Source organism: Electrona antarctica (genome assembly GCF_951216825.1).
Source record: "Electrona antarctica genome assembly, chromosome: 2".
Lineage (NCBI taxonomy): Eukaryota > Metazoa > Chordata > Actinopteri > Myctophiformes > Myctophidae > Electrona > Electrona antarctica.
The window spans coordinates 6,364,467-6,391,905 of record NC_136807.1 but is presented as its reverse complement, the minus strand read 5'-3'; the positions used below and the strand labels follow the sequence as shown (position 1 = coordinate 6,391,905).

The 27,439-nt window shown below is 41.6% G+C and overlaps 2 protein-coding genes across 2 annotated transcripts; both read left to right on the top strand.

Annotated features, from left to right (window-relative positions):
• Positions 1-4,410: 4,410 nt before the first annotated feature.
• LOC306915914 (uncharacterized protein) lies at positions 4,411-22,078 on the top strand (the record flags this gene model as incomplete). Its single annotated transcript, XM_079493584.1, has 6 exons — positions 4,411-4,765; positions 17,688-18,383; positions 18,842-19,546; positions 20,047-20,165; positions 21,649-22,038; positions 22,073-22,078. The coding sequence occupies 6 exons, from the start codon at positions 4,411-4,413 to the stop codon at positions 22,076-22,078; spliced, it is 2,271 nt and encodes a 756-aa protein (XP_079349710.1).
• A 20-nt stretch (positions 22,079-22,098) lies between these two features.
• Positions 22,099-26,418, top strand: LOC306941519 (uncharacterized protein). Its single transcript, XM_079527042.1, has 6 exons — positions 22,099-22,291; positions 23,429-23,496; positions 23,603-23,681; positions 24,810-24,877; positions 25,127-25,262; positions 26,100-26,418. Exons 1-6 carry the CDS (start codon positions 22,102-22,104, stop codon positions 26,255-26,257), a joined length of 699 nt encoding a protein of 232 aa, XP_079383168.1. The 5' UTR covers positions 22,099-22,101; the 3' UTR covers positions 26,258-26,418.
• The last annotated feature ends 1,021 nt before the right edge of the window (positions 26,419-27,439 follow it).

The following is a 27,439-nucleotide window of genomic DNA, read 5'->3' as shown; positions in this document are numbered from 1 at the left end:
CATTCATTGAAAAACACAGTCTACTCAGTGACAGTCAATACGGATTTAGAGCAAACAGATCAACAGCAATGGCATTGATGGACTCGATTGAGGAGATCACTAATTCCATAGATGAATATAAGTATGTAGCTGGAGTATTTATAGATCTTAAAAAAGCATTTGATACTATTAATCATGACATATTAATTAATAAATTGGAAAGATATGGGATTAGAGGAGGAGTATTGGATTGGGTACGAAGCTATTTGAGTGACAGGAAACAATTTGTGAAGTTGGGTGAGTCTGTCTCTTCATGCTTGGGCATTGCTTGTGGAGTCCCCCAGGGGTCGGTATTGGGTCCTAAACTGTTTATTATGTATATAAATGATATGTGTGATGTGTCTAATATATTGAAAATGGTAGTTTTCGCAGATGACACTAACATTTTTTGTTCCGGAAAAAATCTACATGAGCTATTGGACCTGGTCACTTCAGAATTATGCAAGTTAAAAAGGTGGTTTGATAAGAATAAATTGTCACTAAATCTGGCTAAAACAAAACTAATGATATTCAGTAATTACAAAATAGATAATCAAGTAAATATACAGATAGATGGTGTTGAAATTGAGAGAGTTTCTGAGAACAAATTTCTTGGTGTAATAATTGATGATAGAATTAACTGGAAGTCTCATATTAAATATATATATAATAAATTATCTAGAAGTCTTTCAGTTTTAAATAAAGCAAAGCACCTTTTGAACTATAAGTCACTACGTATGCTATACTGTTCCCTGGTTTTGCCGTACCTAAACTACTGTACAGAGGTTTGGGGGAATACTTATAAAACTTCACTTAATGCAATAACTATACTTCAAAAACGAGCTATAAGAATTATACATAATGCTGGATATAGAGATCACACTAATATATTATTTTTAAACTCATATCTTTTAAAATTCATGGATATAATAGAATATAAAACTGCCCTTATAATGTACAAAGCAAGGAATAATCAACTCCCTGGAAATATTCAGGTGATGTTCTCTGATAGAGAGGGGGGCTATAATTTAAGGGGGGAACTAAATCTAAAAACCAGAGTGGCTCGGACAACACTAAAATCATTTTGTATTTCAATATGTGGAGTAAAACTATGGAACAGTATGCATGTGGAACTCAAGCAATGCCCAAGTGTGAACCAGTTAAAAAAAAGATATAAAGAATGCATTATTATGAGGTATAGAGATGAAGAGCTACAATGACACAGATAATTATAATATATAGATAATATATAATATATAGATATAATTTAGATAATTGTACTTGTATATATATATATAAGAATATATATATGATGTGCAGAATGTATGTATTATATGGAATATATAGAGTATTTTGTATTGATAATGTTATATAGAATTGAATACCTATTTGATTTAGTTTATACCATGTTGGTATTTATGTAATGACGTCAATGACGCTGAATTTAAGTTATCAAGGGGTAGGGTTTTATAAGTTTTCTAACTTCTCCCTACTCCTTTCCGAGCATATATAAAAGTAAAAAATAATAATAATAATAATAATTATACTTGCAGCCAGTGAGGCTTGTTTTTTTTTGTTGTTGTTGTTTTTTTTGGAATATTATTTTAATTGTTCTATATTGAACTTATTTTAATTCTTTGACTTTTGTCAATTTTTTTTTATAATGTTCGGAATAAAGTTTTTCATTCATTCATTCATTCATTCATTCATTCATTCATTCATGGGCTGTCAATCAGATAGGACTTTTCTGTGTGGATGTATGGGCTGTCAATCAGATAGGACTTTTCTGTGTGGATGTATGGGCTGTCAATCAGATAGGACTTTTCTGTGTGGAAGTATGGGCTGTCAATCAGATAGGCCTTTTCTGTGTGGATGTATGGGCTGTCAATCAGATAGGACTTTTCTGTTTGTGTTCAGATTATAGCTATCCACGATTTAACTTGCTAAGTTGATAGCATCATGGTCCATAGCTACGCCTACTGAAAGGCCACAACTGCACAAAAGAGTATGTCTTTACTCAAACTGTCTAAATAATATAACCCAAGTGTCTTTTATACTTTTATTGTCGTTTAACAAACATACATTTAAACACATGAACTATTTATCTAGGATTGGTTTAAGGGTTAGTTTTAACCCAGTTTAGGTTAGACGTTTAGTTAGTTTTAACTAGTTAGTTAGTTGGTTCGTTTAGTTTCGTTTAGTGGTGCAAAACCTGTACAGATAAGACAGAGATACACATAGCATTCGTCAATTACAGGCAGGTTACAACACATGGATAACACATTATTCATTGATTATTAATAGTTTGCATTATGTATCAATAATTACCATTGGTCTAATGTGAGTTGTTGTTCATCATGTCCATGTGGTTACATGAGGTGTGGATCCTTCGTAGTTGGTTTGAATCTGACTGGTAGAGCCCCACGCAGGGTTTATAAAATCTCTGTTCAGTGGAGCCCACCCTGTGGGCGGTTCCGTACCAACTTGGCATCATTGGCTGCTTAGCACATTGTAACAGCCTTTCTATTGGTTGAAAGACCAGGAAGTATTACAACTACATGTGCTTTGGCCGGCTAGTAGAACTGGTTTACAGTGGCTCTGGTTACACAACTGCTGTTTGCTGATTTCAGCTATTCACCGGCAGTTTGCCCCCTTTATCAGCTCCCCCGTTGTGTGTGAGGCCTATTTGAGGAAGTTTCTCCGGCTTGCTTCATTATGGCAGTCCTTTGTCTGACTACTCCAAGTCTATACATTCAATCCATATTACTGCTACATTACAATAATTAGACATTCAATGGATAATTACACTGAGGAGTTTTAGTAGACAAATATTGGTACATACAATAGTTACAAGCACTGACATTCTCTTAGAGGGAGACGGAGGTGTCACATTTCACACCTTCCTGTTAACTTGCTTTGCCAGCAGTAATGGTGACCTCTTGTCGGGTCAACTCTAGTATAGTACCTATTTAATATTGAACAATATCAATATCATGGATATTTCCACACCCCCCGCAAGAACCTATTCATAAACTTATTGAAGGGGTTCTTCAAACACTCATTTCGTTTATAAAGGGTTTGGTTTTCGACACATTGATTATCTGCCGAGGGGGGGGGGTTTGATAAACACAAAGCCATTTTCACCTGGTTGAAAGCCAGGAGGAAAATGGGAACTATGAAATTCTAGCTTCCATAATCACCCCTGAATCAAATGACATTTCAGCTTGCTTGGAATCAGAGGCTGGAATAGACATTGACTTTGGAGTAGTTATACTATGATTAGCTTAACATGCCTTTGAACTGACTGGTTAAGGAATTATAATATTGTTCTTTGTTTTATCTTTTCAGAATTAGTTACTCATTCTAAGGTTCCTGTTTGTTTCCTTACTTGTAATTCTGTTTAATTTGATTCCACTTTGTTCAAACAAATACCTTGACTTGTGATATCTTCGTGGATCACTACTTAATTTGTTACATTTTAGAAGCAGGTTGGTTCCTGCCATTTATTACCCCTCATAAACTTGCTTGGTCCTGAGCAGATTGGAGATAAGATTTCACAAGGGTTCTGGTTTACTTTACTGTCTTTTTCGTAAAAGCCCTTGGATTTTGTGTGTTTAGTAACTAATGTGTAATTTAGCATGGCACTTCACTGGCCTGCAAACTTAACAAAGTCATCACATTTCAAACATTGATACATTTGCCCCTGTCATTGACATGGGCTGTTGTTCGTGTGCGTGGCAACTAGGTTGTGTTACAATTCACACCTTCCCATCCTGGCTTTTTCCTTGCTGGAAAGGAAGCGTTAACATTATTTTATACCACACATTAATTTACCATTTTACCCTAGTTATGAGTTACTTTATACTTTCTGGTTTGTACTCGTTAACCGGGGAATGTTTATGTATTCTGTAATGTTAACTTGTAATACAATTCACAATCACACAACTTTATAAAACACAACACAGATCTCCCATTGTCTTGGATGTGTGTGGGCATGTGTGTGTGTGGTGTGTGTGTGTGTGTGTGTGTGCGCGCGTGCTCCCCCAATTGTCAACATTCTTCCTGGCGGCCATCTTCTTTGGGCCTGCTGGTGTTGGGGGGGTAGGCATGTGTGCATCCGTCATTCATTCATGACGTAATTGGCATTGACTGCATCTTTTCATTTTAACTTTCCCTCTGCCCTGATCGATGCCATCGGCCGGTTTTATTGTGACCTTACCGATGGCTGCAGGGCTTGTGATGGAGAGCGCTGCTTTGCAAAGCTTTCCCCAGCTTCCACGTGGTTTGGCTGTGGGCGGTCCCCCCAGCTCCCCACCTTTACCCTCGCCGGACGGGAGGGGATACGTTGTGGTGGTCGCTGTTGTGGGGTGGACTACTGCAGTGGTTGCTGGCATGGGTAGGCATAGCAGGGCGATCGTCGCAGACTCCGCCCTGGTGAAACTCAAGGGCTTATGCCTTGACAGGGTGGATTCTGTGGGGTCTGGCGTCAGGCCGCTGCTCGCACTGGTGGAGGACGGTTTCGTCTCACCTAGGTCTGCCGCTTTGATGTCCTCTCGCCCTCGCGAGGTGAGGGATTGCTGTGGCGTGTGCTGTGTCTCGTTTCCCACGTCGGACACTGGGCCTTGTGCCGTGTCCAGTCGCTCCTTGGTGACTGTCGCTTGCACGGCTGGAGAGGGCGTGGATGGTTCCGCGTGGTCACCGCAGGTCTCATGCTCCTCCGGTGCTGGTTCTGCTGACTTGGCGTCAGGTAGGACACAGCAGGTTCCCTGCCGTTCTGGTGCCCCGTTGGGAGCCTGGTTGACCTCCGCTGACGTAGTGGCGGGCCCCCCTGGGGCTCGCTGGGTGACGTCATCTGTTGGGGTGAGAGGGCGGTCAGGCGTCTGTCGCCTTCCGTCCGTTTCCTCCCCCGCTGGTCCGGAGGTGACGTCTCCGGTGTCGTCTTCCTTGACCCCGCTGACCTCCTGGATCCTTTGTGTTAGTAGGTCTACTTTTATTAGCCCTATCTGGCCTATTTCTGGTGCGGCTTGCAGGTTAAGCCTGTCTCTCGCTAGAACAAGCTTTTTATAGTCAGAGAGCATTTGAATTGACCTTTTCGGACTTATTAAGGATTTGGTGTCCTGTAATATTAAATTCAAAACGTTGAGAGCTTTCTCTAACTCTGTTGATGCCATTGGTCCGGAACAAAGCAATACATACGCTCTGTCAATTAACTGGGCCCATTCTGGCCTTAGTTTTACCCAGACGGCAGTTACCAATAACTGCCTCATGTCATGGTATTTCTTTACACAGACCTGAAGGTCATCTTCCATTTGCAAAGAATATTCTGTTAAACCAGTTTCTTTTAACATTTCGGAATAATCTGTAGAAGTGTCCACTACATTCTCGAAAGCCGTTTTAAGATTAACAAATGCATTTGCTTTTCTGATGACGGCAGTATTTTGTGACAGACACCCTTCACATTCAGTTGCTAAATAATCAAATATTGAGAGTGCCTGCTCGCCTTTAACTTTTAACTCGTTGATTAATAAATCAGCCATCTTTGCATCACCTATCAAATTTATTATTTGAATCTCTGGGATCTTAGCAAGTGCTATTATTATCACGGTTTTATAGTTTTATAGCATTGACACCGGGGATTTAGCCAGTTTAGCGTTTACAGTATTTTTGTTTCTGTTACGGTTCTGGTCTAATGTAAGCTAGGTATTTATAGTTAAAAGTGGTTTCACATTCATTGCTAATAAAACCTGCCTCCCTTATCACTCAATTAGTTTTAGCCTGGTGGTTAGTGCTGTCCTAGCTCCATTTATTCCCAAGCCTATTGCATGTGCCTCTTGTGGCTGCAATTAGCATTTGGGCTGTTTTATGACTTCCCCCCACCCCTTGCTGATAGCAGGAGTGAGAGTGGCCTCTATATTGAGCCCTGTTGTTTACCAAACTCTACCCTCCCCCGCACTTAAGGCTAGGATGGAGAGTCTTCTAGAGAGTAGAGGCAAGTTGCCATTTTGCCCTGTTGCCTATTTACTCTGCCCTTCCCCCGCTCATGGCTAGGTAGAAGTGTTTCAGGTTTCAGTAAGTTAGCTGGGCATGGTGGCCATTTTTAAGATGCCATTATGCCCTGTCTGCCTGTTTACTCTGCCCTTCCCCCGCTCATGGCTAGGTTGGAGTATTTCAGAGTAGAATCTTTGGCAGACAATAGGCTAATGGTTTTTAGCACATTAGCTTTACCCTGGCGGCCATTTTTATCCTTGGTGAAAAGCAAGGAAATAAAATGGGAACCATGAAATCCAGTATCTAGTTCCTATAATCACCCCTGGATCAAATGACATTCAGCTTGCTTGGAATCAGAGGCTGGAAAGACATTGACTCTGGAGTAGTTATTAAAACCCAGAACTTGGATCACATTGTCGCCTGTTATTAGGTTAGCAACCTTTTAGCTTTACAGTAACGCTTTATATCCTATGGTTTGCTGGCTTCTTCAGAGCTCTGTGCTAAACTGGATTTTTAGCTATGTACTGTTTTACGCCGCAGTTTAGCTTTATTTGTACATTTGTTAGCAACTTTTTAGCTTTACAGTAACGCTTTATATCCTATGGTTTGCTGGCTTCTTCAGAGCTCTGTGCTAAACGGGATTTGTAGCTATGTACTGTTTTACGCTGGAGTTACTTTTGTTTGTACATTTAGTACAAGGCCTGTGGTTACATCAGGCGATTTACCATCTATGCTTGAGACTTTGCGTCTGAGCTGTGGCGTCTATTAACCGTGCTTTGAACTATTTAAGTTACAAGGCTGGTTTAAAATTGTTAGTAAAGTTACCGCGATTAAGTTGATAATTGCACACTAACCTTGCTCATTTGGAGCGTTTGTTTTAGTAAAGTTACCGCAATTAAGTTGATAATTGCACACTATGGTTTTTTACTGTTCAGATTATAGCTATCCACGATTTAACTTGCTAAGTTGATAGCATCATGGTCCATAGCTACGCCTACTGAAAGGCCACAACTGCACAAAAGAGTATGTCTTTACTCAAACTGTCTAAATAATATAACCCAAGTGTCTTTTATACTTTTATTGTCGTTTAACAAACATACATTTAAACACATGAACTATTTATCTAGGATTGGTTTAAGGGTTAGTTTTAACCCAGTTTAGGTTAGACGTTTAGTTAGTTTTAACTAGTTAGTTAGTTGGTTCGTTTAGTTTCGTTTAGTGGTGCAAAACCTGTACAGATAAGACAGAGATACACATAGCATTCGTCAATTACAGGCAGGTTACAACACATGGATAACACATTATTCATTGATTATTAATAGTTTGCATTATGTATCAATAATTACCATTGGTCTAATGTGAGTTGTTGTTCATCATGTCCATGTGGTTACATGAGGTGTGGATCCTTCGTAGTTGGTTTGAATCTGACTGGTAGAGCCCCACGCAGGGTTTATAAAATCTCTGTTCAGTGGAGCCCACCCTGTGGGCGGTTCCGTACCAACTTGGCATCATTGGCTGCTTAGCACATTGTAACAGCCTTTCTATTGGTTGAAAGACCAGGAAGTATTACAACTACATGTGCTTTGGCCGGCTAGTAGAACTGGTTTACAGTGGCTCTGGTTACACAACTGCTGTTTGCTGATTTCAGCTATTCACCGGCAGTTTGCCCCCTTTATCAGCTCCCCCGTTGTGTGTGAGGCCTATTTGAGGAAGTTTCTCCGGCTTGCTTCATTATGGCAGTCCTTTGTCTGACTACTCCAAGTCTATACATTCAATCCATATTACTGCTACATTACAATAATTAGACATTCAATGGATAATTACACTGAGGAGTTTTAGTAGACAAATATTGGTACATACAATAGTTACAAGCACTGACATTCTCTTAGAGGGAGACGGAGGTGTCACATTTCACACCTTCCTGTTAACTTGCTTTGCCAGCAGTAATGGTGACCTCTTGTCGGGTCAACTCTAGTATAGTACCTATTTAATATTGAACAATATCAATATCATGGATATTTCCACAGTTTGGATGTATGGGCTGTCAATCAGATAGGACTTTTCTGTTTGGATGTATGGGCTGTCAATCAGATAGGACTTTTCTGTGTGGATGTATGGGCTGTCAATCAGATAGGACTTTTCTGTTTGGATGTATGGGCTAGCTGTCAATCAGATAGGACTTTTCTGTTTGGATGTATGGGCTGTCAGGGCAAAATATATATTATTAAGCATTGGAAGTAACAGACGTTTTATTTCACTTTTAATGTCCATTAATTTCACATTATAATATTAATCTCCTATGGGGCCAGAGCCTCTGTGTGTCGCCAGGCAGACTACAGATGGACAGAGAGACTCTTCTGGCATAAAGAAAGGTCCATAACAAAGTCAATTATCTCCTGATTTGTCTCACAAAACAAAAAGAAGCCATTTCAGTATGAACATCTTGGAAACAGTGTGTGCCTTGTGGTGATTGGGTCGGTGATTGGGTCCAGTATTTAGTTCAGTGACCATGGAGTTAAGAATGGATCATAAGCTGTGTTCACGTTCACTCTCCCATTGGAAATGAATAGACTCCAACCTGCTCCCTGTCTCCTAAATGAATAGACTCCAACCTGCTCCCTGTCTCCTAATAATGAATAGACTCCAACCTGCTCCCTGTCTCCTAAATGAATAGACTCCAACCTGCTCCCTGTCTCCTAATAATGAATAGACTCCAACCTGCTCCCTGTCTCCTAATAAATGAATAGACTCCAACCTGCTCCCTGTCTCCTAAATGAATAGACTCCAACCTGCTCCCTGTCTCCTAATAATGAATAGACTCCAACCTGCTCCCTGTCTCCTAAATGAATAGACTCCAACCTGCTCCCTGTCTCCTAAATGAATAGACTCCAACCTGCTCCCTGTCTCCTAAATGAATAGACTCCAACCTGCTCCCTGTCTCCTAAATGAATAGACTCCAACCTGCTCCCTGTCTCCTAAATGAATAGACTCCAACCTGCTCCCTGTCTCCTAATAATGAATAGACTCCAACCTGCTCCCTGTCTCCTAAATGAATAGACTCCAACCTGCTCCCTGTCTCCTAATAATGAATAGACTCCAACCTGCTCCCTGTCTCCTAATAAATGAATAGACTCCAACCTGCTCCCTGTCTCCTAAATGAATAGACTCCAACCTGCTCCCTGTCTCCTAATAATGAATAGACTCCAACCTGCTCCCTGTCTCCTAAATGAATAGACTCCAACCTGCTCCCTGTCTCCTAATAAATGAATAGACTCCAACCTGCTCCCTGTCTCCTAAATGAATAGACTCCAACCTGCTCCCTGTCTCCTAATAATGAATAGACTCCAACCTGCTCCCTGTCTCCTAATAATGAATAGACTCCAACCTGCTCCCTGTCTCCTAATAATGAATAGACTCCAACCTGCTCCCTGTCTCCTAATAATGAATAGACTCCAACCTGCTCCCTGTCTCCTAATAATGAATAGACTCCAACCTGCTCCCTGTCTCCTAATAATGAATAGACTCCAACCTGCTCCCTGTCTCCTAATAAATGAATAGACTCCAACCTGCTCCCTGTCTCCTAATCATGAATAGACTCCAATTGCCTGCTCCCTGTCTCCTAATAATGAATAGACTCCAACCTGCTCCCTGTCTCCTAATAATGAATAGACTCCAACCTGCTCCCTGTCTCCTAATCATGAATAGACTCCAATTGCCTGCTCCCTGTCTCCTAATAATGAATAGACTCCAACCTGCTCCCTGTCTCCTAATAATGAATAGACTCCAACCTGCTCCCTGTCTCCTAATAATGAATAGACTCCAACCTGCTCATGTGTCTGGCTGTCTGCCCACTTCACGCAGATACAGGGAAGTAAAGCAAAGTTGGCACCTCTTGCTATTGGCCTCTTGGGTCAAGGCCAGAAAGTATTGTTTTCCACTCAGAAGGGGCATATCTTCCAGGTATGATGATGATATCAGGTGCATACCCTCTATAACTAAAGGGGGGCACACCAACCCCTTTTTATAGTAATTTTATTGTATCCTGGTTTTAGCAGCTCCTATTTGTCTGATTCTAGTGACCTTTTAAGTTTAACCTCTGTCATCATTGAGAGAGTGTTGCTTGGTGATTTAAACCTGCATCTCAATCAATGTTGCTCTGAATGTCCTCATAGTGGAGGAGCTTAGGGAGAGAAAAGGGTGATTTTGCACTAATTTGTCTAAAAGCTCCACATTTTGTCACCCAGGGCTGCTCTAATGATTTAGCTAGGGCGCCCGAGGCCGGCGACCTTGGGAAACTTTGCTTGGCTATATAGAAGTGTCTATTTGTATGTCTCTAAATGTTTTGATGAATTGAACAAGGTGGACCCGCTTGTAAACAAGTGTAATGCTTTATGGTGTCGTCCACTCACAGTTAACAGTCTTTGTATTGAGTTGTGCTTGAAATGTACTGTAATTCTGCAAACTGTTAATAAATATTTCAATCAATCAATCAAAAACAGCAGCTGAAAGCTGGAGTACCATTAACAACCTATATAAGAAAAACATTTCTAAATGTCATTATGCTTTCAGTAGCATATGTGTAGCTAATATGGCTGTTTTTAGCCCAAGGAGATTTCTTTTAGTGAAAAACGAATGCTTGTAGTGGATTCAGAATCCTGTCAGAGTCCCAGATCTAAACTAATGCTTGTAGTGGATTCAGAATCCTGTCAGAGTCCCAGATCTAAACTAATGCTTGTAGTGGATTCAGAATCCTGTCAGAGTCCCAGATCTAAACTAATGCTTGTAGTGGATTCAGAATCCTGTCAGAGTCCCAGATCTAAACTAATGCTTGTAGTGGATTCAGAATCCAGTCAGAGTCCCAGATCTAAACTAATGCTTGTAGTGGATTCAGAATCCTGTCAGAGTCCCAGATCTAAACTAATGCTTGTAGTGGATTCAGAATCCTGTCAGAGTCCCAGATCTAAACTAATGCTTGTAGTGGATTCAAAATCCTGTCAGAGTCCCAGATCTAAACTAATGCTTGTAGTGGATTCAGAATCCTGTCAGAGTCCCAGATCTAAACTAATGCTTGTAGTGGATTCAGAATCCTGTCAGCTGTGTTTTTGGTAAACAGGCGAGGCTTGTGTTTGCCGAGTTCCTTCCCTTTGTTTAAGTCTTTCCGAGGGTACACACCTGTGTTGGGTTAACGATTATATATATTAGGTTTTCTAGCTATTTGTGCGGCGCTACATTGCCCTCGGTCATGATGAGATAGGTGAACAAGGCTAGAATTGTAAGAGAGGGGTTGAATGCAGAAGTCATAAGGTTCCTAGGGGAGTAGGGGGGTAGGGGGGTTTAAGCGGCCAAAAAAACATATCCTTAAGGAAATAAGGGGAGATGTGACAAACCTATCGAGCCTAGTTATAGCTGGTTGCCTGAGAAGTGAATTTAAATTCAGCCTCCCGACTCCCCCCATCAATGACAGAGTCCCAGAGTCCCAGATCTAAACTAATGCTTGTAGTGGATTCAAAATCCTGTCAGAGTCCCAGATCTAAACTAATGCTTGTAGTGGATTCAGAATCATGTCAGAGTCCCAGATCTAAACTAATGCTTGTAGTGGATTCAGAATCCTGTCAGAGTCCCAGATCTAAACTAATGCTTGTAGTGGATTCAGAATCCTGTCAGAGTCCCAGATCTAAACTAATGCTTGTAGTGGATTCAGAATCCTGTCAGAGTCCCAGAGTCCCAGATCTAAACTAATGCTTGTAGTGGATTCAGAATCCTGTCAGAGTCCCAGATCTAAACTAATGCTTGTAGTGGATTCAGAATCCTGTCAGAGTCCCAGATCTAAACTAATGTTTGTAGTGGATTCAGAATCCTGTCAGAGTCCCAGATCTAAACTAATGCTTGTAGTGGATTCAGAATCCTGTCAGAGTCCCAGATGGACTTTATTGAGTAGAAATCCCTTCAGTCCAGAGAGGTTCTGTTGATGTTTAATCTGCTTTTATTCACCTGTCACTTTATACCTGTTGGACTTTATCCTGATCTGACTTGGTTTGACATGTTTATTATTTTATTTACTGGACTATGTCTTCTGGCTGCATGCTTTTTATAATGTAATCCTTAACCCATTCTGGACGGGAACCCCTTTTGGTGTTTTTACCAAGCATTATGTTATACTTTAGCTATTTAAAAATAGCAGATCTACAAGCTCATAGCGCGCCACTGAGTGGCGCGCTACGAGCTTGTAGGTCTGCTATTTTAGAAAAATCGTGAAAATCCGGCACAAATCATTGAATATATATATATTCTTTCAGAAGACTTTTTTTTAATTTCGACGTCAGGCCTAGGGCCATTCCACCGCTGAAAGAAACTGCAATCAGTCAATAATAATAGTATTTGTAGTAGATAACAGCAGCACAATTTGAGTCCAGGAAGGAAGTGAGACTGCATTTTCCACCCAGGACAGTGTTTATTGTGTCCTAAACATCATTAAAATAAGTTCTGGTTGCAAAAGAGGTGAAGTGGCCCTTTAACGAAGTAGAAGATGCTGTTGACGTAGTAACCATCATAGATATATATAAACACTAGATGGCTCAAGGCGGAGTTTCTGACGTCGTTCACCCGGCAGCCATCTTACTTCGGGGCTACAGTACAGTATGTTCAATGGCAGCTCAAACAGAAACAGTCATAACTCGCTCAAATCTTGACGGATTTACAAACGGGTTGGTTTATTACAAACGTTGTCAACGTGGCTATGATTCAGGACGCTTATCTGCTTAATTTATGTTTTTTATATGAACGTCGTATAAAATCATATACGTATGCGGACGTCTCTGACGTTTATAACAAACCAAACCGTTTGAAAATCGGTTGAAAATTGAGCAAGTTATGGTCATTTAAGAGTACATGCCCCATAGACACAATGTTATGTGTCCCGAGGTAAGATGGCCGCCACGTAACGACGTTGCTCTCCATTGGCCAACAGCGCGGGTGAGCTATCTAGAGTTTATATATATCTATGGTAACCATCACTGGGCCAGTCTAGTGTCCAATCACATCGTAGTAACCATCACTGGGCCAGTCTAGTGTCCAATCACATCGTAGTAACCATCACTGGGCCATTCTAGTGTCCAATCACATCGTAGTAACCATCACTGGGCCAGTCTAGTGTCCAATCACATCGTAGTAACATCACTAGGCCAGTCTAGTGTCCAATCACATCGTAGTAACCATCACTGGGCCATTCTAGTGTCCAATCACATCGTAGTAACCATCACTGGGCCAGTCTAGTGTCCAATCACATCGTAGTAACATCACTAGGCCAGTCTAGTGTCCAATCACATCGTAGTAACCATCACTGGGCCATTCTAGTGTCCAATCACATCGTAGTAACCATCACTGGGCCAGTCTAGTGTCCAATCACATCGTAGTAACATCACTGGGCCAGTCTAGTTTTCAATCACATCGTAGTAACCATCACTGGGCCAGTCTAGTGTCCAATCACATCGTAGTAACATCACTGTGCCAGTCTAGTGTCCAATCACATCGTAGTAACATCACTGGGCCAGTCTAGTGTCCAATCACATCGTAGTAACCATCACTGGGCCAGTCTAGTGTCCAATCACATCGTAGTAACATCACTGGGCCAGTCTAGTGTCCAATCACATCGTAGTAACATCACTGGGCCAGTCTAGTGTCCAATCACATCGTAGTAACCATCACTGGGCCAGTCTAGTGTCCAATCACATCGTAGTAACATCACTGGGCCAGTCTAGTGTCCAATCACATCGTAGTAACATCACTGGGCCAGTCTAGTGTCCAATCACATCGTAGTAACATCACTAGGCCAGTCTAGTGTCCAATCACATCGTAGTACCATCACTGGGCCAGTCTAGTGTCCAATCACATCGTAGTATCATCACTGGGCCAGTCTAGTGTCCAATCACATCATAGTAACATCACTGGGCCAGTCTAGTGTCCAATCACATCGTAGTAACATCACTGGGCCAGTCTAGTGTCCAATCACATCGTAGTATCATCACTGGACCAGTCTAGTGTCCAATCACATCGTAGTACCATCACTGGGCCAGTCTAGTGTCCAATCACATCGTAGTATCATCACTGGGCCAGTCTAGTGTCCAATCACATCATAGTAACATCACTGGGCCAGTCTAGTGTCCAATCACATCGTAGTAACCATCACTGGGCCAGTCTAGTGTCCAATCACATCGTAGTATCATCACTGGGCCAGTCTAGTGTCCAATCACATCGTAGTAACATCACTGGACCAGTCTAGTGTCCAATCACATCGTAGTAACATCACTGGGCCAGTCTAGTGTCCAATCACATTGTAGTAACCATCACTGGGCCAGTCTAGTGTCCAATCACATCGTAGTAACATCACTGGGCCGTCATGTGTCCAATCACATCGTAGTAACATCACTGGGCCAGTCTAGTGTCCAATCACATCGTAGTATCATCACTGGGCCATTCTAGTGTCCAATCACATCGTAGTAACATCACTAGGCCAGTCTAGTGTCCAATCACATCGTAGTAACATCACTAGGCCAGTCTAGTGTCCAATCACATCGTAGTAACATCACTGGGCCAGTCTAGTGTCCAATCACATCGTAGTAACATCACTGGGCCAGCTGTCCAATCACATCGTAGTAACATCACTGGGCCAGTCTAGTGTCCAATCACATCGTAGTAACCATCACTGGGCCATTCTAGTGTCCAATCACATCGTAGTAACCATCACTGGGCCAGTCTAGTGTCCAATCACATCGTAGTAACATCACTGGGCCAGTCTAGTGTCCAATCACATCGTAGTAACATCACTGGGCCAGTCTAGTGTCCAATCACATCGTAGTAACATCACTAGGCCAGTCTAGTGTCAAATCACATCGTAGTAACCATCACTGGGCCAGTCTAGTGTCCAATCACATCGTAGTAACATCACTGGGCCAGTCTAGTGTCCAATCACATCGTAGTAACATCACTGGGCCAGTCTAGTGTCCAATCACATCGTAGTAACACCACTGGGCCAGTCTAGTGTCCAATCACATCGTAGTAACATCACTGGGCCAGTCTAGTGTCCAATCACATCGTAGTATCATCACTGGACCAGTCTAGTGTCCAATCACATCGTAGTATCATCACTGGGCCAGTCTAGTGTCCAATCACATCGTAGTATCATCACTGGGCCAGTCTAGTGTCCAATCACATCGTAGTATCATCACTGGGCCAGTCTAGTGTCCAATCACATCGTAGTAACATCACTGGGCCAGTCTAGTGTCCAATCACATCGTAGTAACATCACTGGGCCGTCATGTGTCCCTGGAAACTTGCGGAAAATAGCAGATCTACAAGCTCACAATGCATTGCGATACTACGTGTATTGAGCTTGTGGATCTGCTATTGTCACCACTTTTTCTGTAATGAATGTGGATACGAGGTTAGAACAACAAGACTTGTTAACACCTGCTTTCACCTGCTGGTGTGTGTGTGTGTGTGTGTGTGTGTGTGTGTGTGTGTGTGTGTGTGTGTGTGTGTGTGTGTGTGTGTGTGTGTGTGTGTGTGTGTGTGTGTGTGTGTGTGTGTGTGTGTGTGTGTGTGTGCAGTTCATGTGTGTATGTGGAGTAAATGACAGACAGTGATTATAACTGTAACAGTTATATTATTAGTAATGTTTATGTGCACACACGCGCACACACACACAGCTCTGTGGTTAGTTCAGTCAAAATTAATGTGTGAATCCAGGCTCTAAATAATTAATCAGTAGGTCTAGTGTGGACACACTAATGTTGACATGGTGTCGGTCAGAGAACTATTACATGTGAGAGAGATGTTGTGATGGAGACACATTTAGAGTCTGTTCATCTCTAGCAGTGGTTCTGAAATCTACCATGAACTGGAACCAAATGGACCTGAGGGTCCATTTGGTGCAGGTCCCTCTTTGAAAACTGCTGGTCTAAATATATTATATTCATTATATTGTCCAATATGTGATATCATATAACAATATAACAGTAATGACAACAAACCTATAATAACAGCAGATTATTCTAATTTACTGTATATGTTAATGTTTTACAGTTCAACCAACAGCTGTAGACAGGATGGCCAGTGGAACCTCAGCTTCCATCACTGGTGAGTTCTATCAACCCTTTAGAACTGGGAAAGGATCTGTGTGGTTTTAGAGTTCAGCTAAACGTATATATAGGCCTATATATACTGCATAGCAATGTAGTTTTATCAGAAAACTCTTAGGATTTAGAACAGAGGTTCTAGCATAGCATAGATCTATAGCATAGCAGATCTATAGCATAGCAGATCTATAGCATAGCAGATCTTTAGGATAGCAGATCTATAGGATAGCAGATCTATAGCATAGCAGATCTATAGCATAGCAGATCTATAGGATAGCAGATCTATAGCATAGCAGATCTATAGCATAGCAGATCTATAGCATAGCAGATCTATAGCATAGCAGATCTATAGGATAGCAGATCTATAGCATAGCAGATCTATAGCATAGCAGATCTATAGGATAGCAGATCTATAGCATAGCAGATCTATAGCATAGCAGATCTATAGGATAGCAGATCTATAGCATAGCAGATCTATAGCATAGCAGATCTATAGCATAGCAGATCTATAGGATAGCAGATCTATAGCATAGCAGATCTATAGGATAGCAGATCTATAGGATAGCAGATCTATAGGATAGCAGATCTACAAGCTCACAGCATGTCACTTTGTGCCACGCTGCGAGGTTGTACATATTGAGTGTTGGAAAAATGCATTAATATTAAAATGTTGAATATTTGAACACAAATCCTCTCTTCTGGGGGGGGGGGGGGGGGGGGGGGGGGGGGTCCGCAGCCAAATACATATCATTCTGGGTGTCCTTGACTTGAAAACGTTTGAGATCTACTGATTTAGAACTCATGTGTAGAATCAGCCTCAGGTCTTAATACGTTAGATCAGATGAAACCAACAAACTGATACTGGTTTATAGTAAGGGCATTTTATCAGGTATTTAACCAATCTGGGAACTAAATCGTTACCAAGAAATTTCTTCACCAATGTGTTTCTAAAGGTGTCTAATAACATGTACTAAAAGTTTGAAATTCAACTCCCGTGGGAAATTGAGTTATTAGCATAATATGTGACCATACCCTTAACATCCTATATAAAGGCAAAAAAGTCCAAATTTCATCATTCTTTAAGTAGCATGTGACATATGAAACTAGGGGGTTTTCATGATTCTGAATCCATTCCAAGCATTAGTTTTGCACAAAAAACACCCCTTGGGCTAAATTAGGCCATATCCACTTGACCAAATGTGCTGACCTCATCACGTTTGTGAGGCCGTTTTCCTCCCAAGGAGTGTTTTTAGTTCAAAACTAATGCTTGGAATGGATTCAGAATCATGAAAACCCTATAGTTTCATATGTCACATGCTACTTAAAGAATGATGAAATGTGGACTTTTTTGCATTATATAGGATGTTAAGGGTATGGTCACATATTATGCTAATAACTCAATTTCCCACGGGAGTTGAATTTCAAACTTTTAGTACATTGGTGAAGAAATGTCTTGGTAACGATTTAGTTCCCAGATTTTCATAGATTTCTCTTACTATTAGTCACATCTGTGATTTTTATCAATATTATGTTTATTTCTCAAACCAGGGCAGAACAGCGAGCCGTCAGAACTGAGCATTGTTCTGATCGGGGGAAGACATAAAGGTAGTGCAAAGAGTTCAGTAGGAAACCTCATCCTGGGCAGAGATGGTTTTAAAACAAACACAACTAAGAGTGTCATGAGACAAGAGTTAGTGTCAGGGAGACAGGTCAGTGTGGTCGACACTCCAGGATGGGAGTCTCATTTACCCCTAGATCTGACCCCAAAACTGACCCAGTTAGAAATCCAAAAGAGTGTGAGTCTGTGTCCTCCAGGACCACATGCCTTCGTCCTAGTGATGCCATTGGACGCCCCATATGAGGGAACAGATCTGTCAGCAGAGGAGCATGTGAGTCTTCTCCTCAGTGACCGAGTGTGGAAACGCGTTATTATGGTGTTCACTGTAGCTGATAAAACCAACATGAGACCTGATCTCATTAGATCTAATTATATCTTTAGATATCTCACTGAGAAATGTGAAGGTCGCTTCCATGTTCTTAACATCAGTGACAGAGGAGATGGTAGTCAGGTCACAAAGCTGATGGAGAAGATAGATCAGATGGTGAAGAGTAGTGGTGGTCACTATGAGACAGAAGAACACGTCTCAGAGGAACTGAAGGAGAAGGAGAGAACTATCAGCAGAAGAGCAGAACAAAGGAGGACAGACTCTCTGAAACGAACCACTGGACTTCCAAAAGATACTGGTACACACACACACACACACACACACACACACACACACACACACACACACACACACACACACACACACACACACACACACACACACACACAGTAGTCAAAGTAGTAATGTATGTACATTAGTATTATTCTATGATGTCTCCTGGTGGACATTCTGAACTGTACACTGAACACACCTAATTAGATATTATGAATTAGATATTAGTAACAACATATAATTTTCTGGACATTGTATCCTGGTTCTTAATCAATCATCATTCCTAATATGGGCATGTCATTACACTGTAGGCGAACATTTCCATGCAGATCTACAAGCTCACAACATATTGTGTTAATTGTGAGCTTGTAGATCTGCTATTGTTTGCTATTTGTACTGCGATGAATGATGAAATTATTATATGTCTCCAGTTTTTAAATAAGAAGCTGTCAAAGTGAAAGTAAACAATGTTTTCTCTGACAGGACTGACTGACCTCAGGATTCTGCTGTTGGGAACCGGGAAATCTGGGAAGAGTTCAGCAGGAAACACCATTCTGGGAGGAAGGGGTTTCAAAGTTAATCAGAGAGGTCAAAGGTCAGCGCAGTGTGAGGTGAGACAGGGTAGCGTAGCAGGGAGACATGTGACAGTGGTGGACTCACCAGGCTGGCGGTACAACCGTCCACTACAGGACACCTCAGAGATGGACAAACTGGAGATCCAGGACAGTGTGTCTCTCTGTCCTCCTGGACCACATGCTGTTCTTCTGGCCGTTTCTCTTCGTTATGCATTCACCAAAGCACACAGAGTAGCAGTAGAGGAACACATGACCCTTCTGTCACAGAGCGCGTGGAGTCATGCTATAGTCCTGTTCACCTGTGGAGACCGTCTGGGAGACAGAAGCATCGAGCAGCACATCGAGGCTGAAGGAGAAGACCTCCGCTGGCTTCTTGACACATGTGGGAACAGGTACCATGTCTTCAACAACCAGAAGACAGATGACACTCAGGTCACAGAGCTGCTGCAGAAGATGGAGGAGATGGTGGCAGGAAACAGAGGTGGACACTATGAAGATGGTGGAGATGTTTCAGAGACGACGTCAGAGAGGAAGAAGATCAGAGAGGAACATGTCCACACATTGATGACCAAGATACAGAGACAAAGAACTGCTCTGAAAGCTCTGTTTGAAGGTGATGTTCATCTGTGTGTGTGTGTGTGTGTGTGTGTGTGTGTGTGTGTGTGTGTGTGTGTGTGTGTGTGTGTGTGTGTGTGTGTGTGTGTGTGTGTGTGTGTGTGTGTGTGTGTGTGTGTGTGCGCGCACGCGCGCGGATGGATGGATCCTTTCCTGGTTTTAATGGGTTAAATAACAGTACTTGTTCCTCCATTGAACTGATCTAATGAACATTATATTATTATATTGGTGCTTTAATTAATGCATTTCAACTCATTTACATAATTGATCACATGATACTAGTCAAAAACTTCAAATGATACATTATGTATTGTTCTGTGGTCAGTTTAGTGCAATCATTTATGCAGTTTAATCTCACTAATGGTGTGTGCGTGTGTGCGTGCGTGCGTGCATGTGTGCGTGCTTGCATGCGTGCGTGCGTGCGTGCGTGCGTGCGTGCGTGCGTGCGTGCGTGCGTGCGTGTGCGTGTGCGTGTGCGTGCGCGTGTGCGTGCGTCAGGAGAACATCAGAGTCTACCAGAGGTGAAGGTGATGCTGGTTGGTGGAGAACAGGCTCAGAGAAGCAGAGCTGGAAATCTCATACTGCAGGATGATGTGTTTAAACGAACTCCACTCAAGGTGAGTAATATTATATGAATGTGATGTTATAATTATAATGAATGACTTCACTCTAAGTTAATAAACAGTAAAGAGATCAAATATGTTTTCTGAAGATAATGTAACTGTATATAATATAATATTATACTATATATATATATATATATATATATATATATATATAATATATATATATCTGCTGTCATGAATGTCTATTGATCATGTGATCAGTGAAGTGTCACTGATCAATACACAGTAATGTGTCATTTTAGATTTGTGCGGCTATTCAAAAATAGCAGATGTACAAGCTCATCGTACGTCACTTCTGCTATTTCTAGTTAGCTTAGTTTTATCTTATTTTTATTTATCTTGAAAATGTAACAACTACTAATTTAGAAGGCAATCAGCATCTTATCTTATAGCTTGTTACGTAGACAGCTCTAGAATTGCACTTTATGTAGTCATAGCACTTTATAGTACACATGTATAATATATTATATAGTATAGTATGTATAGTTTACATAGATACTCCACTGTTACGTTCTTAGTCTAGGCATGATTCATGATAACTACTTTTTATATATGTGATGTATGCCATGCTTTTGTTATTGCTTAATGTAAGTCGCTCTGGATTAAGAGTGTCTGCTAAATGCCTAAATTGTAAATTGTAAATTAACCCATTCTGGGCGGGAACCCCTTTTGGTGTTTCAAGCATTATGTTATGCTTTAGCTGTTGAAAAATAGCAGATCCACAAGCTGATAGCGCGGCTCAGCTTGTAGATCTGCTATTTTCTTTTTTTAATCGCAAACAATTTGCGGCGCAAATCTTTGAAAATATATTCTTTCAGAGCGAACGTTTTCAACTCATATCTTTGTTTCTGCCTCAACTCTGTCTCACTTGACTGGCAAAATAGCGCCATCTAGGCCTACTGCTTATTTAATATCTCCAAAGAAGCGCATTTTGTCAGTGGAGGGAAACAAGAAAAATACGCTTTTCTTTTTTCGAATTACTTACTTATTCGCTTCCTATTTTCGAAATGTTTTGATGGAAACCCACCTAGTGTTAAGCCCAACACACACCGTCTGTGAACGCCGCACGTCAAAACAGCCGCCTCCGTTATTTTCATTGAACCTATCCCACACCAGCGGCGTCAGACGCGCGCTGGCGCACGTTCACACCTCGCCTGACGCTCCGATACGCCGCTGTTCTATTTTCCAGGCGTTGCCGCGCGGCCTTCATCCGGGAATCCGTGGGCGTGGCTGGCCAGCCGCGCGGTAGCGCGCCGCGTCCTGTGGGTGTTGCTGTGACGCACGGCAATACTGTGCCGCGTCGCTGCGCACCCGCATCACAGACGGTGTGTGTTGGGCTTTAGACAAAGTAAATGAGAATATATACATTCAGTGAGTTAATATCTGGTAAGATTTAAGAGCAACTCCAGTGAGGACAGAATAGAGTGAATGTTTTGATTATTATGACTAACATACAGTAAACTTCATATTCCAGGAGTTTAAAACCCAGACTAAACTGACAGAATGTGTCAGACAACAGAGACGAGTTGCTGGAAGAACAGTGAGTGTGGTGAACTGTCCAGACTGGTCGACTACACCTCCATCACAGAAGACCAAAGACGTCCTTCTACACGGTGCGACTCTGTGTTCTCCTGGACCCCACGCTGTCCTGGTGACTGTCAATGTCAGGTCCAGTTTCTGTGAAGCTGACAGGAGATCAGTGGAGGAACACATGGAGCTGCTGGGGGACAGAGTCTGGAGACGCGCTCTGGTTCTGTTCACGTGCAGGGGATACTGGCTGGGAGGGAGACGTGTTGAGGAGTACATCGAGGCTGAAGGAGAACCTCTGAGGAGGATCCTGGAGAAATGTGGCTACAGGTATCATGTTCTAAAGTCCATGAACATTTCAGAAGTCACAGAGCTGATAGAGAAAATAGAAGACATGGTGATGAGGGACAGAGGACACTTTGGGCAGATGACACTCATTAAAAGACTGAGAGGAAGAACAGAAGAACAATGGAAGAAGAGAGAGCAGGAGATGATAGAGAGGATGAGGAGGTCTGTGACGATGGAGCCAGAAGAACCAACCCTGCCAGCTGTCAGGAGAAGGAACAGCATGGGGCCACTTCCTCCGAGTAGTGAGTATCAATATCCTGTCTACAGCATAGTGCGTGCGTGCGTGCGTGCGTGCGTGCGTGCGTGCGTGCGTGCGTGCGTGCGTGCACAAATGCTCTGTGCTGAATGCTCTGCTGACCTTTTGGATATATCATTGTAAGTGTGTTGCTGTCTGTTGTCTTGTGTTCCAGTGAGTGTGTTTATATTGTCAGTGTAAATGTGTTGCTGTCTGTTGTCTTGTGTTCCAGTGAGTGTGTTTATATTGTCAGTGTAAATGTGTTGCTGTCTGTTGTATTGTGTTCCAGTGAGTGTGTTTATATTGTCAGTGTAAATGTGTTGCTGTCTGTTGTCTTGTGTTCCAGTGAGTGTGTTTATATTGTCAGTGTAAATGTGTTTCTGTCTGTTGTCTTGTGTTCCAGTGAGTGTGTTTATATTGTCAGTGTAAATGTGTTGCTGTCTGTTGTCTTGTGTTCCAGTGAGTGTGTTTATATTGTCAGTGTAAATGTGTTGCTGTCTGTTGTCTTGTGTTCCAGTGAGTGTGTTTATATTGTCAGTGTAAATGTGTTGCTGTCTGTTGTCTTGTGTTCCAGTGAGTGTGTTTATATTGTCAGTGTAAATGTGTTGCTGTCTGTTGTCTTGTGTTCCAGTGAGTGTGTTTATATTGTCAGTGTAAATGTGTTGCTGTCTGTTGTCTTGTGTTCTAGTGAGTGTGTTTATATTGTCAGTGTAAATGTGTTGCTGTCTGTTGTCTTGTGTTCCAGTGAGTGTGTTTATATTGTCAGTGTAAATGTGTTGCTGTCTGTTGTCTTGTGTTCCAGTGAGTGTGTTTATATTGTCAGTGTAAATGTGTTGCTGTCTGTTGTCTTGTGTTCCAGTGAGTGTGTTTATATTGTCAGTGTAAATGTGTTGCTGTCTGTTGTCTTGTGTTCCAGTGAGTGTGTTTATATTGCCAGTGTAAATGTGTTGCTGTCTGTTGTCTTGTGTTCCAGTGAGTGTGTTTATATTGTCAGTGTAAATGTGTAGCTGTCTGTTGTCTTGTGTTCCAGTGAGTGTGTTTATATTGTCAGTGTAAATGTGTTGCTGTCTGTTGTCTTGTGTTCCAGTGAGTGTGTTTATATTGTCAGTGTAAATGTGTTGCTGTCTGTTGTCTTGTGTTCCAGTGAGTGGAGGAACTCGCTCTTCAGGATATGACACCGCCAGTGGAGCTCCAACCCTCACTGATGCTGATGTAAGTGTGAGAGAGGAAGATGTTTCATAGATGAAACTTTAGTCTGACTTTAATAACACACATTTAAGTTCTCATTTCGTTACTTTATGTTTCATTGTGTTTTCAGTCTGTGGTGACGGGGCTAGAAGAATCAACCCTGCCAGCTGTCAGGAGAAGGAACAGCATGGAGTGGCTTCCTCCAAGCAGTGAGTATCAATATCCTGTTTACATCATGATGTCATCACTGTCAGATGGACACCTGTACTGTATGTCCAATAATGTTACTTTTCAGGAAATAAAAAGAGGCTGTGTTTCAATGGGTAGTAATTATTTAGTCACAGCTGTTGTTAATACTTTGTATTGGTTCAATAGTTATAAAACACACAGCCAGACTATACTTAGAGCATTAATTCAATAGTTATAAAACACACAGCCAGACTATAGTTAGAGCATTAATTTAGGAAAAACACAAACAGCTTAAATATGGAGATAGGACTTCTCCCCGACAGCGATGATTTTGTTATCGCGCGTGCGCGCGTGCGTGCGTGCGTGCGTGCGTGCGAGCGTGCGTGTGTATGTGTGTGTGTGCATGTGCATGTGTGTGTGCAGAATATATATATATATGTGTGTTCATGTGTATAAAATTACTGAACTTTTGTAGTGGAAGTTGAGGTCACGGTCAAAATGACATCATGGTTCATATTGTCAGTGTACATGTGTTGCTGTCTGTTGCGGTCCCACACTGCGGTCCCACACTTGCGGTCCCACACTGTGGAATGCCCTGCCCCTTCCCATTCGTTCTGCCCAGTCCCTGGGTGTTTTTAAATCTCTCCTAAAGACCCACTTTTTCTCCCTGGCTTTTAATGTTGCCTGAAAACTCGTACCCTTCTTATACCATGTCTGTTTATACTTCCGGTCTCACTTGTTGCTTTGTTTTTGTTTTGTTTTGTTTTGTTTTGTTTTTCTTTTCTTTACATGCTCTTGTTGTTGCTCTGTTCTTGTTTTACATGCTCTTGTTCAGCACTTTGGTTTGTCTTCGGTCAATGTAAATGTGCTATACAAATAAACTTTGATTTGATTTGATTTGATTTGTTGTCTTGTGTTCCAGTGAGTGTGTTTATATTGTCAGTGTACATGTGTTGCCGTCTGTTGTCCTGTGTTCCAGTGAGTGTGTTTATATTGTGTGTAAATGTGTTGCTGTCTGTTGTCTTGTGTTCCAGTGAGTGTGTTTATATTGTCAGTGTAAATGTGTTGCTGTCTGTTGTCTTGTGTTCCAGTGAGTGCGTTTATATTGTCAGTGTAAATGTGTCGCTGTCTGTTGTCTTGTGTTCCAGTGAGTGGAGGAACTCGCTCTTCAGGATTTGACACCATGAGTGTCGTTTCAAGCCAGGCAGAGACTGATGTAAGTGTTTCCATTGTGGTCTATATTACATTAATCAACATAGCATAACACTTTGTTGATAACTAAGAGCTTTGGATACAAATTAAAATGTAACTGATCATATTTTTCCATTGTTGTTTTTATATAGGAAGATAAATCAGATTGAAGTGCTGATGATTGATATACCATCTATCTGATATATCGGTGCTATATTTGTGCTTTTTCACTAATTAAAATGTTCCCTCTCTTTCCTGTTGATATTGTGACAAGGAGACACGACAGAAGACTCTGTTTGAGAGACTGACAGGAGTTAAAACTCTAACAGCAGAAGAATGGAAGAAGAGAGAGGAGGAGCTGATCGAGACGATGTTGACATTTGTGATGACGGAGCCACAAGAACCAAGTAGTGAGTCTTACTGTTGTCCTCTTATGTGGACACACATTACTTACTAAAATGTGAGTTCATGCATTTTCATTAAAGAATGATTAGTAGGCTGCTCTGAGATGAACATTTAGGGTGACCAGATGTCCCCCGGCCGCTGCATGGAGTCCCTCATTTCCAAGACTTTTCAGGCGTCCCACAAATTGAGACCCTGTCCCACATTGTGACTGACAGGCATCAGTGTTCAAACTGAGACCCTGTCCCACATTGTGACTGGCAGGCATCAGTGTTCAAACTGAGACCCTGTCCCACATTGTGACTGACAGGCATCAGTGTTCAAACTGAGACCCTGTCCCACATTGTGACTAGCAGGCATCAGTGTTCAAACTGAGACCCTGTCCCACATTGTGACTGACAGGCATCAGTGTTCAAACTGAAACCCTGTCCCACATTGTGACTGGCAGGCATCAGTGTTCAAACTGAGACCCTGTCCCACATTGTGACATGGCAGGCATCAGCGTTCAAACTGCACCCAGTCCCACATTGTGACTGGCAGGCATCAGTGTTAAAACTGAGACCCTGTCCCACATTGTGACTGGCAGGCATCAGTGTTCAAATGCCCTAATTAAGTCAGTCCTCTAATAGTTGTCTTTCTGTTGTAAAGCTCTCTCGTTGTCTCTTTTCCAGCAAGATGTGTTTTTAAGCCTGTTATAATAATAGGCTGACATGAGAAATATCCCCTAGGCTACAGTAGGCCTACCAGTAAGTCGGCCATACCACCATTTAGAACAAAATGTGAGGGTTTGTGTTTTTATTTTAATTGTAAATGTGTGGTGGTGTGTTTGTTGTCTTGTGTTGCAGTGAGTGGTGACACAGCTTCTGCCAAGGTCTCCGCTTGGCTTAACAGATATCCTGGACCAATAGCGCCCTCTTCAGGACATGACACCATGAGCATAGCTCCTCCCAGCCAGGCAGACACTGGTGATGTGACGAGTGTAAGAGATGAAGATGTTTCATAGATGAAAACTTTATTAGGCTTGAGTTATACTTTGTTGCACACACCGGTGTCACGCGGATGAATAGCAGATCTACAAGCTCACACAACTAGTAGTGATGTGCATTGTTGTTCTTTTCAGTGAATCATTCAGATCAGATCACTAAAACTTTACTTTGAGTTGTACAGATCTGCATTTGTATTATTGTATTATTATATGAACATAATATTTCCACATTGTTTGGTGTTTAAATCACTTTAGGTTCATGTTTATTGGTCTTGATTCCTTTGTTGTAAATTAAATGTATTTTATCATTATATTTCTATAAGTTGTTGAATAGTAAGTACAGGCTGATATTTGCATATTTCAGTCATATTGACATAATTGTCCCTTTCTGTAAATCTCTATTGGTCAATAAATTTAAACCCACACCAGTCGGACTGTGGACATTACAATGCATACATTTACAACCATGTGATCTTTCAGTCAGGGAACATTATTAGTACACTTCTGGTAAACAATTGGACACAAACAGGTCAAATTAGCTTCAGATGGACAACATTCAACCTCATCCACTTTTAAACATGTTTTACTGCTGCATTAACACCACAGTATAATGAATTAGTATTACTGTAAATGACTTTAACCCCTAGGACACTAAACCTGGGTGATTTTCACCCAGACAATTATGTTTTTCACAACAGAATAATGTTGCTGATGTGGGGCTACCAGTAGTCTGAAGAGAGTGGTGCAACAGCACCCCCTATTGGTACTTTAAACATAGTAACATAGCTGTTCATTGGAGTGGTTGCAGCACTCAACAATGTTATGTACATTATTAGGGGCAGAATAATTTCCATAAAGCCGCAATTTTCATTGGCTCATAAAACCTACATTTTTAAACTTAAAAGCAAATGCCCAACATGTATTAGATATTGGTCCTAACTTATGTTTGTGTGTAGAAACTTGCATGCATTTCGATCGAGGATCCTGGGAGTAGAGAGATTTGAACTGTTTTTAACCCATTCTGGGGGGGAACCCCTTTTGGTGTTAGCATTATGTTATGCTTTAGCTATTGACAAATAGCAGATCTACAAGCTCATAGCGCGCCACTTGGTGGCGCGCTACGAGCTTGTAGGTCTGCTATTTTTGAAAAATCGAAGAACGACTGACATAGAAACATAGCTTTTTCAAAAAACTGTCAGG